The sequence below is a fragment of the Urtica dioica genome, chromosome 1 (assembly GCF_054948205.1).
Source record: "Urtica dioica subsp. dioica isolate 48M chromosome 1, U.dioica_male_clone48M_v1_H2, whole genome shotgun sequence".
NCBI lineage: Eukaryota > Viridiplantae > Streptophyta > Magnoliopsida > Rosales > Urticaceae > Urtica > Urtica dioica.
The window spans coordinates 59,033,368-59,046,702 of NC_142756.1; the positions used below are offsets into that span (position 1 = coordinate 59,033,368).

Consider the following 13,335-nt stretch of genomic DNA (forward strand, 5'->3'; position numbering starts at 1 on the left):
ACGTTCAAAGGGGTACTACAGTGCTTTTGTTTTAATAATCAAGATTATGAAAATTTAGTGAGAATGTAAATAAATTTGAGATAAATGTGTGGACATTATTAATAGGAAACTGAGATATATAGCAGGAATGGGTGATTCATGTGCGGACAAAAAAATTATTGAGCGATTGAATATTGCTAGGGAAAAATTTAGGCATTTCAGGTGTGATTCTTTTTTATCATCTTTCGGATAATTTAAACAAGCAGAAAAAAAAAAAAAAAAAAAACGTCATAAACAAAATAACTTGAAGGTCTCTAATTTTCAGGAGACAATTTTGATTTTTTTTATTTCAACCATCCTGCGTAATTCTGTTTTTGTTTCTATGTAATTTTGTGTTGATCTATATATGTTAGTATTCAGTCGATTTGAGCAAAATAACTATTCTAAAATCTATTATTACTATAAATTTAGTATCTAGTTTCTACGGAATTCTGGGTAATAAAAAAACTGTGTTTTTTGTTTCATTCTGAGACTCTTGATTTTAGAATACAAGGATTCGTATTCTAGAATACGATGTCCCTATGTATATAAACCCTACGTTTATACACAAACCTATATTACTCATATATCTAAATATATCTTGTCGTTTATGTTTTTTCTAAGAATCTGATTAATTTAGAATTACCAACAATTATGTGAACCGATATAAAATACAGTTATATCAAAAGAAAGCACTCTTTTACTTTACAACGAAGGTTCTTAGAAAATACAAAATAGAGCAGTCGAACTTTTTTTTATTCCAACGCAGTAATTAGGAAAACAAACAGGCTAGATTTTATTCATGCAAACATAGAGTAATTAAATCACACGATGGCCATTTCATCCACTTTATTTTATGGGTTCAAAACCCTAGTGTTGAAATAGGGTATTGTATGCGATAAAGTTGTATTTGTATGTATGTACACTTCAAGGGCTTTCATACGGTGGTGGTGGCGAGCAAGGTCCGCGGATGTATACCCTACCTTGACACGACGGAGTGTATCTGCCACCTTGCGGATTTGGCAGACACTTGCGGTTGTAGCTGCCACCTTGACACTTCGGATTTAATGGATTTACTCCTGTCATTATATTTTCAACCAATTATTGTATTTGTTATTCATACCAGTCCATATGTACTGAATCAATTCAATACACTATTCCAGAAAGTTAATCATTATTTGCCTGAAAAACCCCCCAAAAAGAAAAGTTGTGTGGTTCATTCCGACACACAGCACAACAAAGCATAAAAGTTGAGTTCATATCATAAACATTTAAAAAAAAATATGAATCTAATATTCAAGAGTCAGATTTGTGTTACCAATTTTTACGGCAGCTAATTGTCGAGCAAGGGTTGAAGAAGGAAAAAAGAGAATGGCAGCCAAGAGAATAGTGATCACAACAAAGACTCGCTTCATTCTTTCCAGAGTTTTAACTTAGAAGAGACGCTTGTTTTACTTATTTATTTGAATGTGCTAATAATATTTCCCAGTCCTCACTTATTTATAGCCCATTCTGTATTAGGGTAGTCGCCGTGAGAAAAAAACATGTCAGCTCTTTCCTACAACTAACATACTAGTCCCTTCTAAATTAAGTAGTACTATTTTCTTAAATTTAATTTATTTATTTATTTTTAGAGTTTCAACTTTCTTAACGTAATAAACATATACATATTAATTAGTACTGTTATTATTATCATTATACTATAAAAATTTGCTATGAATTAATTTGAACTCCTCCTATATCTAATTTGTGACTCTTATTTAATTTTGTCTCTAGTTTTTTGCCTCCTAAACTTTAGTTTTTATCTGACTCTGTCTCTTAGTTACGGTGTACAAAAATTAGACTTAAATAAAGTAAGAGAAAATTAAGATATACGTTCAAAGGGGTATATTATCATTTATCAGAAGTCTTTTTTTTTTTTTTTTTTTTTTTTATGCCTCACGCATGCATACTATATATCCTTAATTAAGTTTAGCTTGCTTGTTGAAATACCTAAATAATTTGATAATGTGGCGTACTTTCTTATCTTTAATTTATGATTGACTTACACAAGTCAAGCAATAACATTTAGAAGCCCACATATATAAATAAATAAATCGTAGCCACAAATTCTTTCAAATTACCCAGCTCTCTCTTAATACGCCCTGGTTCCACTTCAAGCAGGACAACCTCTCAAGTCTCAACCATTCATTTCATGAAAATATATAAATTACTTCTCATATGTGATAGCTCATTCGTATATATTTGAAAAATTTATTGTAGCCATTAATGTAGAGGGACATGCTACTTCACTATTATTGCATAACTTTTATTTAAAAGAGCTTAAAAAAAATTTCCTTTTAATATATTTGGAATTTCATATCGATAGTAAAATGATAAGTTTTTTTTTTATATAATACAGTTGTTGTAACATTTGTTTCTTCCTTTTTTATATATTTAATATTTTATTTTAAATTGTAGTTACTGTGTGTTGATTGCTTTTGTTATAGTAAAACTATTGTTTTCTGTGATGTTAGAAACATCCTCCTAGAACATGAGGTGTTTGTCTTACACATCAGTACAGTGACGTGAATTTCTGCTAGCAGGGTTTGTTGCTGATTCGCTTCCGCTCTTTTACCGATCGTCCAATGAGTGTTCTCCAAGTGCATTGGGAAACCCTAACCAAAGACACTATGTATGTATGTGTCTTATATAAGGATCTCTTTCCCTCTTTGTGTAGGGTTACACATCTAAATATTTTGTTGCAGTCGTCATCGTCCTAGGTGTTCTTTTACACTATGTGTTGTTGACAGCCATTGTAAGTGCTTTATCACATAGTTGCGTGTATTGTTGATTCAGGTTATTGTAAACACTATTGTTATAAACGTTGTTGAAACAATAGGACACTACAACAAACAGTGGCAACAACCACAATTTTTATTCTCGGGAATAGTTACGACAAGTTGTGGCTAATTAGCCGTGACTTGTCGTGGCTGTTGCTATTTTCATTTGAGCGGGCTTTTTCTTGCGCTCAGTATCTGCTAATTTAGTATAGCCACAATAATTTGTCGTGGCTAAACCTATCAGCCACGACAATAGCCACGACATGTCGCGGCTATTGCTAGGTCAAAATTTATTAAAACATGTTTTCTCTGACTTTATTTTTCACAAACCTTCGACTTACGCCTCACAACCTCTCCTCCTCTCTCGACTCTAAGTTTATTTCTAACTCTCGAGTCTCCTCACAACCTCTCCGCCTCTCTCTCACCCTCGACCCCTCCCCAACCCTCACAACCTCTCCGCCTCAGCCTCACAGCCTCTCCGTTTCTCTCTCACCCTAGACCCCTCTCTGACCCTCACAACCTCTCACTACTACAAACTAAAGCATCAGATACGAAATGTTTCAGACGCGAGTAGTCGCGTCTATTTAGACGCAACTTTTAGTGTTTCAGACGCGAAAAGTCGCGTCTGATACAAAATTTCATCAAATTTTTTACCGGGACATTTATGCCGCCTTTTATTAATTTTTTTTGTCAACCGACGCGACTTCTCGCGTCTAAAACATAAAGTCGTGTCTATATTGAATTGGGAAATAAAAAGGGGAGTAGTTGCTCCAAAAAAAATTCGCTCAAGATTTAGACGCGAGTTCTCGCGTCTGCTATACTACAAATTAAAGCTTCAGACTCGAATATTTTCAAACACGACTAGTCGCGAGTAAATAGACACGACGTTTTAGGTTTAAGACGCTACTTGTCGCGTCTGATACAAAATTTCACGAAAATTTTACCCGCGACATAGATCCCGCTATTTAGTAAGTTTGTTTGGTAATAGACGCGACATTTCGTGTCAAAATATCATGTTGAGTCTCTATATAGATTTGGGGAAATAAAATGGAAATATTTGCATCGATTTTTTTTGCGGTAGAGAGTTAGACGCGAGAAGTCGCGTTTGTAAACGGAAGTCGTGTCTGTAGGAAATAGACACAACTGATTACAGATTTTACGGCTTAAATTATTTTATCTTCTCTTATAAAATAATCAGTTTAACCTCCACGCACGAACGCGTACTAACCACTCTCCCAAGTTTCCGCGCTGCGCTGTCCCAGAAATTGACGACCATCCTCCGCGCCGCCGTGAACTTTGGTGAGTGTTTCTCTCGTTCTTCCTCTCTTCCTCTGATTCTTTCTCACTCCGTCGTTCCAATCGCAGGTTTCACTCCCAAACCCAGGTCCGGCGATTCCCAAAAATCCAAATTTTCTTCTTCGCGTGATTTCGGCCGCCGCTCCGCCGCTCGTCGAGGTGAGTTGATCTCTCTCCTACACTGTGTTGCTCACTGACTGTAACAAAATTGAAATGTTAAAGGGAATTTTGGACGAAGCTGAATTGTGGAATTGTCAAATTTCCTTTACATAATTTTTTGAATTTCCTTTGCAAATCTGAGCAAGTCACTTCCACTGGTTCTATCTCAATTTTTTTCACAGTAAAATGAAAAAGCAGTTACCTAGAAAAATAATGAATTAGATTACCATCCATGAGAACATACGAGCCATAGAAATAACCAAACATGTATATTGAAATTTTTCTCGCATACAATTGTATTCAAGACGGTCTTGGCCTTTGTCAAATCTGTAGCTGTGCATTCAATGAAGACATTCTTTGTCTTAAGAGTAATTGTAGAGTGAGCACCATTTATAATAGGGGGTAGAGACAATACTGAAATTCCAGATCTACTGTAGACACACCCATCTTGGCTTTCAAGTACGCGTAGTTCTGCCCATCAAGAAGTGGTGCTCGTGAGATGGAACCTCGTTCCCTGAACGTGTCCATCTCGGTCAACAACAGCTAGATCTAACGGATCTCACCCAGTAACTTTGGGTGCCCGCTCTGATACCACTTGAAATTCCAGATCTACTGTATGAACTATTTGTAAGGTGTTGTAGCAGACAGTAGTAACACCTGTAAAGACACCACACAATAATAGAAAAAGAACACACACAGAATGGTAACCCAGTTCGGCCTTAACAGCCTACTCTGGACGGATGAGAATCCTGGTGAAAAGAGCAACTTCACTAACGGAAAATGAGTTTAATCGGAATACAATGAATGATAACCTTTCACTATTCCTAACTCCCAGTGAACCGTAGCTTGATGCTAGTCTAGGCTCCCCCTAGACTTGAGCTCCCCTCGCTTTTCACCCTTACAATCACTCAGTGTATTAGTGTGTTGTTTTTCGCCCTGGAAAACAAAACTCACCCAATGGAGAATACACAAAAACCTTTTTGGCACACTCAGGTTTTTCGGCGTGAAAGTGTGTAACCCTACCTAGGGTTTTGCATTGTCTTATATACGAGACAAACAAAACGAATGACCTCTGATCCAAGATAGAGACAGATGGCACGCATCCAGCGAGCCCACAAATAAAGCTGTCAGCGAGACCTCTCTGCGAGCTGACAACTTTAACCAAGAGATGTTCTTTGAGATGTTAGAACCACCACGAGAGACAAATAGCAAGCCTGAATCAAATGGCCAACTTCTTGTAACAACAATCTCCCCCTTTGGCTTTGAGCAGGCAAAACTCTTCCTTCAAAAACGAAACACTATGCCAACCTTCAAGGAGCACTCTCGCCACACACACAACACAACAGAACATCTAACTGTGAGATCACTCTTGTCACAGTGACTGACAGAGGAGACAACAAAATATATCCATAAAGTGGAGGTCCAGAAGTTACAGACATATAACCAAATAACCGAAGTGACTTTTTGACTCCCCCTTTTTGCCAAGCAAAGACAAAAAGGAAGTAAAAGAAAAAAAAACTAACCAGTGCATGAGCCACGCAAAAAAAACTTGAAGAAAAAAAGTTTAGGTACTTGGGAGAATACGAACTAGAGCATCTTCAAGGGCCATCTTGCGCTCAGTAAAGGTAGCAATCACTGTCTCCAGATGCTTGATCTCATCAACAAGGGAAAGAGCTATCAGTTTCCTGACGTCAGCTGACATGGGAGGAACAGCCGGAGCATCATCATCATTGAAGCGAGCGTGAGGTAGGCTGGACTGGGGAGGCTTCTTGATGTCTGCCACATGATGCTTCTGAAAAAAGTTTGTAGCTGAAGGAGATCTTCCATGGAGTCGAGCTACAACCTTTCATCTCTTCTGGTGACAGAATATCCGGTTGTTGATGCAAAATGATCCCAGTGATCATGGCAGGATAAGGGATAGGAAGTTTTATAGCTTCAGAGCCAGCATGCTTGATGATTTGGGAGTAGAAGAGTTTCCCAACGTCAACCGAACGACTTGTGCCAATCATGAAGAGAAATTGAGCAAGGGCGAGAGAAACACATGTGGAGTGAGCAGTAGGGATCCAGTTCTTGACTCCAATTTTGTGAAGAACAGAGTACTTAGAACTGAGAAGAGAAGCACAGTACAGCCCAAACTCAGGCCACCCTTTCTTGTCTTTCCCTCCAGTGAGTTCAGAAACCAGCTCAATTCTTGAAGGTGCTTGATCCTCAGAAGTGGGAGCATTTGAACCCATGAACTCATGGATGACCTTGGGAGAGAAGTCAATGATTTTGTTCCTGACCACCACCTTTTGAAAATGAGGGGAAGTGGCATCATCGACTTGATCAGGAAGATTGACAATGAACTCCCTCACAAGCTGAGCGTGGTAGGAGCCCACTGAGGTCACTGTGGAGAGAAGCCCGGTGCTCTTGAGTAGTTCAATGACATCAGCGCATTCCATGGCTTCATCAGAGAGAACATGTTCAGGAGCAATACTCCGAAGAATGACGTACTTCCATCGGCTGGCATTCTGAAGGGTGTGAAAAGATATTCCTGTGATTGGAACATCAGGAACATCCTATCTAGCCGACCTCTTCTTCTTGTCGCGAGACCTTGCTTCCTCCACAGCTTCTTCATCTTCGACGATGTTAGTGACATGGTCTCTGACATCCTCCACCACAATCTCCTCCTGAGGATTAATGGCATTCGCTTCAGTGGTCTCCACTCTGCTCTTCTTCCTCCTAGCAGATTTCTTGACTTTCTCCACAATGGAGGACTTCTCAGCAGCCTTCTTGGAGGTCCTCTTAGTCTTCTTTCTGGGCATGTCTCCTGGGGGAACCACATCTGAGTCTGGTTGAAAACCATCATCCATGATTCGGTCAAAGTCTTCACGGGAGATCAGCTCTCTGCGGTTCTCTCCTAAAACGTCCTCATCCGACCTAGAACCTTGACCCTTAAGTTCTCTGGTCATCTCAGCCAGAGTGGGATTGTCCACTTCATCAGTCTCCTGAGCTTGAGGATTAGGGGGATTAGATTTATCACCGAATCTGGGAGAACTAGGGTTGTCCGTGGAGGTGTTCTCGACATTTCCTTCTCCTGAGTTTCTTAGAGTCATTATGGCCTCTACTGTGGGGCTCATGGTTTCCCTCTCAGAACCGATAGGCTCAGAGGAAACATCCACATGCATGCTTTCTTGGTTAGAAACTGAGGAAGGAACAGGGTGAGGGAGAACTGTCGCTGATACCTGAGGAAAAGTAGGGAGAAGACCACGAAGGTCAGTAGCCTCAGCCCTAGACGAAGAGTCTCCGGCCTCACCATCGACTCTGACGGGCTGAGGTTTCCTGATTCTTACACCATACTTGTTCACTTGAATGCTCTCCATCTTGGACGAAGAGAGACCCTTGGCCTTTCCTTTCACCGTGGACTTGGAGGCGTTCACTGTACCTCTTCTCGTGGACACCATGATTATGAAGAAAACTGAGTTTTTCAAGAACTGAAGAGAAGGGATTAAAGAGAGATGCAATAAGAGGCAAAGATCTGCGAAAATGATGATAGTAGTTGGAAAAATCGTACTCCTTCTTGGGAAATAAACCGTCACGTTGTAATTCAAATGAATTACTCTAAACGCTGCGTTTTGAGAGAGAGTGGGAACAACATTTTCCCAATTGGGCCTTCTATGCGCCAAAGTCATAGCCCATAAATGACATCGCCAGCCCAATAATTGCTATAAGTCAGGTATGCACACTCCCAAGGCAGAACGGAGCTTCTCAAATTTCACCATATCCAGAGGTTTTGTGAAGATATCAGCCAGTTGATCCTCCATATTGACATGATCTAGAGAGAGAATATTGTAATTCACAAGATCTCTGATATAGTGATGTCGAATCTCAATATGCTTAGTCTTGCTATGCTGAACATGATTCTTTGCAATGTTGATGGCACTGGTGTTGTCACAGAACAAGGTGACAACATCTTGAGGAACATCATACTCTTCAAGCATAGATTTGAGATAAACCAGCTCTGTGCTACCTGCCCCCGCAGCAATGTACTCAACTTCAGCAGTGGATAAAGATACACAATTCTGTTTCTTGATGAACCAGGAAATCAGATTATTCCCGAGAAAGAAACATCCACCCGAGGTGCTCTTTCGGTCATCAGAATTGCCTCCCCAATCTGCATCAGAAAAACCAACCAGACACGAGTTCGTGTCAAAAGAGTACAAGATACCATAGTCAGCAGTACCGTGAATGTACTTGATAATCCTTTTGACATAACTAAGATGAGTTGTGGTGGGTTGAGACTGAAATCTAGCACAAACTCCCACTGAAAACGAGATATCAAGTCAGCTAGCGGTTAAGTATAGCAGACTCCCGATCATGCTTCTATACAGCTTGGTGTCAACTGCCTCACCATCATCATCTTTAGATAGTTTGACTGTAGTAGAAGCAGGGGGTCTCTTTGGTTTTCCTGACTCTAACCCGAATTTCTTGACCAACTCTTTAGCATATTTGCTCTGTGACAGGAATATTCCTCCTTCAAATTGCTTAATCTGGAAACCAAGGAAAAAGGAGAGTTCTCCAACCATACTCATCTCAAACTCTGATTGCATCTGTTCCACAAAGTGATCCACCATCTTCTGGGACATTCCTCCAAAGAAAATATCATCCACATAGATCTGAGCAAACATCATCTCCGATCCACTCTTTCTAATGAACAGAGTTTGATCCTTAACACCCCTGACGTATCCCTTTTTGGACAGATATTCAGCCAGTCTCTCATACCAGGCTCGAGGCGCCTGCTTCAATCCATACAAGGCCTTATGCAGCTTGTACACATGGTTTGGAAATTTAGGATCAACAAAACCCTTTGGTTGCTCCACATAGACTTCCTCGTTTAGGAATCCATTCAAGAAGGCACTTTTGACATCCATTTGATAGAGTTTGAACTTCTTCTGACAGGAGATCCCTAGAAGTAGACGAATGGCTTCATGCCTAGCAACTGGGGGCAAACGTTTCTTCAAAATCCAGACCTTCAATCTGAGAGTAGCCCTGAGCAACCAGTCTAGCTTTGATTCTGGTGACATTTCCAAGAGCATCTGACTTATTCTTGAAAATCCACTTGGTACCAATAACATTGACATCTTCAGGTCGGGGAACAAGTTTCCAGACTTCATTTCTTTCAATCTGCACCAATTCTTCTTGCATAGCATTCATCCATAACTCGTCACTGACAGCTTCTGTGACATTTTTGGGCTCGATTATGGAAGTGAAGCACACATTACTAATCATTTCTCTGTAGTTTACTGGCTCTTTCCTCCTGGTGACGACTCCTTCATTTAGTTCTCCAATAGTCGCATCGGAGGGATGATTCTTTTTTTATCCCACTAGAGACTTTCTTGACAATAGCCGTTGAATCAAGTGCGAGATTCTCTTCATTGACAGCGGAAACTTCTTCAGTGTCTGAGACATCTTCAGGAACACTGGGGAGAATTTCAGATGAGACTCCCGTCTCATCTTCCTCTGACTGCTTGTCTTCATCATCCACAATGAAATTCCTCGATTCCATGACACATTTTGTCCGCTTGTTGAAGACTCTGAACGCAGCACCACTAGAGGAATACCCCAGGAAAATAGCTTCATCACTCTTGGCATCCAACTTCTTTCTCGGCTCCCTATCAGCAAGCACAAAGCATGTACTGCCGAAGATATGGAAATATTTGACACTAGGCTTTCTCCCCCTCCAAATTTCATAGCTGGTGCAGGACATATCGGGGCGTATAGAGACACAGTTGAGGATGTGACAAGCAGTGTGAACTGCTTCTGCCCAAAAGCGATATGGGAGAGACTTAGCATGGAGCATGACACGCGCCATTTCTTGAATAGTCATGTTCTTGCGTTCGATAATCCCATTTTACTGAGGGGTGATTGGAGCAGAAAACTCATGCTTGATCCCTTGGGAGCTGCAAAAATCAAGGAACTTCCCATTCTCGAACTCCTTACCATGATCACTACGAATTTTCATTATTTTTCCTGAAGAGTTTTCTTTCTCACGTTGAAGTTTCAAGGTCAAGGATTGAAAAGCTTCAAAAGCATCAGACTTTTCCCGTAGGAAATCAACCCAGGTGTACCTGGAGTAGTCATCAACAACCACAAGGATATATCGTCGACCACCAAGACTTTCTACTTGCATCGGTCCCATAAGATCAATGTGGAGGAGTTCCAACACCCGAGAAGTGGTGAGATAGTCAACCTTTTTGTGAGAGGCACAGACTTGTTTCCCAACTTGACATTGCCCACAGATCTTGCCTTCTTTGATCTTGAGATAAGGTAGACCTCGAACAGCCTCCTTAGAGACCAAATTTTCCAGGCTTCTCAGATTCAAGTGACCAAGCCTCTTGTGCCATAAATCAGCCGCATCTGTTTGGCTCAGGAGACATGAAGCAGAAGTCATAGACGGTCCAGACCACAGATAGCAATTGTCTGGAGACCTCAACCCCTTCATAAACACTGAGTTGTCTTCTCGTGTTACCTTGCGGTCATTTTTAGTGAAGGTGACAGTGAGATCCTGATCACATAGTTGACTTATGCTTATAAGATTTGCTTTGAGCCCATCAACAAGGAGAATATTTTCCAGAACCGGCAAACCAGATACATTCAACTTCCATTTTCCTACAACAGTACCAGTAGATCCTCCTCCAAACGTGACATGTCCCTTGGAACATCCCTTAACATTGTTGAGGAAAGAGCCTTCTCCAGTCACGTGTCTTGAGCAGCCACTGTCGAAATACCAATCCTCTCTCGCTGTAGCTTTCAAGGAAGTATAGGCGACCTGTGCCCTTAGATCCTGCTTGATTCTCCACACAAGGTGAGATCTTTCTCCCAGATCAACCCTTTTCTTGGGAAATTTGCTTTGAGCACCCAGAACCTTTTGACCAGTATTTTTCCTCTCAAGAAATCTTCCATACAGAGAGAAGCAGAATGGACGAATATGTCCCCTTTTTCCACAGAAGTGGCATTTCCAGTCTGGTCTTGTGTGATGCTGTGGAAAAATTTGATCAGATGTTGCAGGAGGTGTGTGTGACACCTTTTCTGCTGAACGAGGTTTTTGCTGGGAAGCAAGAATAAACACAGTCTTCTTAGAGGGAAGAGACCCAGAACAATACCCAAGTCCTCTGTGGTCGGAGGAGGATTGACCAATCTTGAGTATCTCATTCAGACTTGAGGTCCCTGAGTTCAACATTTGAACATATTTGGTCATGCTAGCAAGCTCGCCATTCAGTCTTGCGATGTCCTTCTTTAGACTTCCAATGACCTCCAGCAGACGAGATTTTTCTTCTAGAAGAGATTCAATCATGATCTTCATCTCCTCAGGAGAGTCCTTTTTCATCTCAGCGATTTCTTCCAGGAGACTAGATTGCATCAACTCAAGTTCTTCTATTTTAGCCTTTTGATTGAGAAAGGCATTAGACTCATCTGCCCATTTTACAAAGAGAGTCTTGTAAGCTTCTAAGAGTACTTCATCACTGAGTTCATCTTCTGTCTCTTCTCTAAGACTCCCCGAGCAGTTCGATGCCTCAGTCTGAGACATGATAACTTCGTACGCATGGACAAGTCTCATTGGAACTAAGCGACTTGAACTCATTAGAACCCTCAGAAGAAGCCCGGGCATTCCCTTTATTCTCCTCCAAGGTGACCTCACTAGATTCAGTGTTCCTAATCATGAATGCCAAGAAATTGTTTCCTCCTTCTTCTCCACCATCACTCCCGGAAACACTCTCATCATCACTGAGAGTAGTATTGAAGTTCTTCTGTTGGCGTCTCAAGTAATTTGGGCATTCAACTTGGATATGACCAAAACCCTCGCACTCTCTGCACTGAATTCCCTTGGCTTTAGGTCCAAACGGATTGCTTCTATCCTCTCTCCCTTTCTTGTTGAAACTCCCTGGCTTGTAGTTCTGAGGAGTCTTTTCTCGGTTGTGAAAGGGATTAGACTGACTTGGTGTGTTTGACGATCTCCTCTCAAACCTCTTCATCAGCTTCCCATAGTTTTTGACCATCAGGGCAAGGGATTCATCGTAGGATTCTGAGGATCCTTCCATTTTCGGAGATTCAGGCTCAGCTGACGTGGTCTTGAGAGCTAAACCCCTGTGCTTCTTCTCTGATGAGTCAGTGAAAGACATTTCATAAGTGAGAAGAGACCCAATGAGTTCATCAACTTTCATTTCCGATGTATCATGGACTTCATCAATCGTAGTCACCTTGATCTTGAATCTCTCTGGGAGATACCTCAAGATTTTCTTCACCAGCTTAGCGTCCGACATGGGTTCTCCGAGAGCATGAGACTCATTGGACAAGTCTCTAATTCTTACATAGAACTCACTGATTGTCTCTTCCTCATACATCTTCATGTTCTCAAACTTGGTAGTAACAAGCTGGAGACGAGAGTTCTTGACCTTGTCAGTGCCCTCATAAGTAGTTTCCAGAATGGCCCAAGCCTCCTTAGCGCTTTCACATGTATTGATCAGTATGAAGACATTACTGTCAACACCATTGTAAATGGCATTGAGGGCTTTTGAGTTGTACAGGGCTGCTTCATCTTCTGTGGGACTCCACTCGTCTTCTGGCTTCTTCACAGAGGTGGTGCCATCACTTAGCACCTTTTTGGGTGCTTCCCAAACTGTGACAACAGACTTCCATGTTTTGTTATCAATAGACTTAATGAACACACCCATCTTGGCTTTCAAGTACGCGTAGTTCTGCCCATCAAGAAGTGGTGCTCGTGAGATGGAACCTCGTTCCCTGAACGTGTCCATCTCGGTCAACAACAGCTAGATCTAACGGATCTCACCCAGTAACTTTGGGTGCCCGCTCTGATACCACTTGAAATTCCAGATCTACTGTATGAACTATTTGTAAGGTGTTGTAGCAGACAGTAGTAACACCTGTAAAGACACTACACAATAACAAAAAAAGAACACACACAGAATGGTAACCTAGTTCGGCCTTAACAGCCTACTCTGGAGGGATGAGAATCCCGGTGAAAAGAGCAACTTCACTAACG

At 41.1% G+C, this 13,335-nt stretch overlaps 2 protein-coding genes and 1 long non-coding RNA gene across 3 annotated transcripts; all 3 read right to left on the reverse strand.

Annotated features, from left to right (window-relative positions):
- Positions 1-737: 737 nt before the first annotated feature.
- Positions 738-1,596, reverse strand: LOC149408267 (uncharacterized). Its single transcript, XR_016299653.1, has 2 exons — positions 1,337-1,596; positions 738-1,097 (listed from the first exon to the last, which is right to left on the reverse strand). It is a non-coding gene; the product is annotated as an uncharacterized LOC149408267 (long non-coding RNA).
- Positions 1,597-4,854: 3,258 nt separating this feature from the next.
- On the reverse strand, positions 4,855-6,736 carry LOC149408268 (uncharacterized). Its single transcript, XM_089624726.1, has 3 exons — positions 6,139-6,736; positions 5,868-6,071; positions 4,855-4,952 (listed from the first exon to the last, which is right to left on the reverse strand). Exons 1-3 carry the CDS (start codon positions 6,734-6,736, stop codon positions 4,855-4,857), a joined length of 900 nt encoding a protein of 299 aa, XP_089480852.1.
- Positions 6,737-10,185: 3,449 nt separating this feature from the next.
- LOC149408269 (uncharacterized) lies at positions 10,186-13,087 on the reverse strand. Its single transcript, XM_089624746.1, has 2 exons — positions 11,923-13,087; positions 10,186-11,867 (listed from the first exon to the last, which is right to left on the reverse strand). Exons 1-2 carry the CDS (start codon positions 13,085-13,087, stop codon positions 10,186-10,188), a joined length of 2,847 nt encoding a protein of 948 aa, XP_089480872.1.
- Positions 13,088-13,335: the final 248 nt, after the last annotated feature.

Bases quoted from the DNA above. Each gene is read 5' to 3' on its own strand.
- LOC149408268 (XM_089624726.1), bottom strand. From the start codon at position 6,736: ATGGAATGCGCTGATGTCATTGAACTACTCAAGAGCACCGGGCTTCTC. The intron at 6,072-6,138 runs GTTGTAGCTCGA...ATCATGTGGCAG, and splicing joins GTCACCAGAAGAGATGAAAG to ACATCAAGAAGCCTCCCCAG. The intron at 4,953-5,867 runs GTACCTAAACTT...GTGTCTTTACAG, and splicing joins TCTAGTTCGTATTCTCCCAA to GTGTTACTACTGTCTGCTAC.
- LOC149408269 (XM_089624746.1), bottom strand. From the start codon at position 13,087: ATGGACACGTTCAGGGAACGAGGTTCCATCTCACGAGCACCACTTCTT. The intron at 11,868-11,922 runs GTTCTAATGAGT...ATGCGTACGAAG, and splicing joins TGCCCGGGCTTCTTCTGAGG to TTATCATGTCTCAGACTGAG.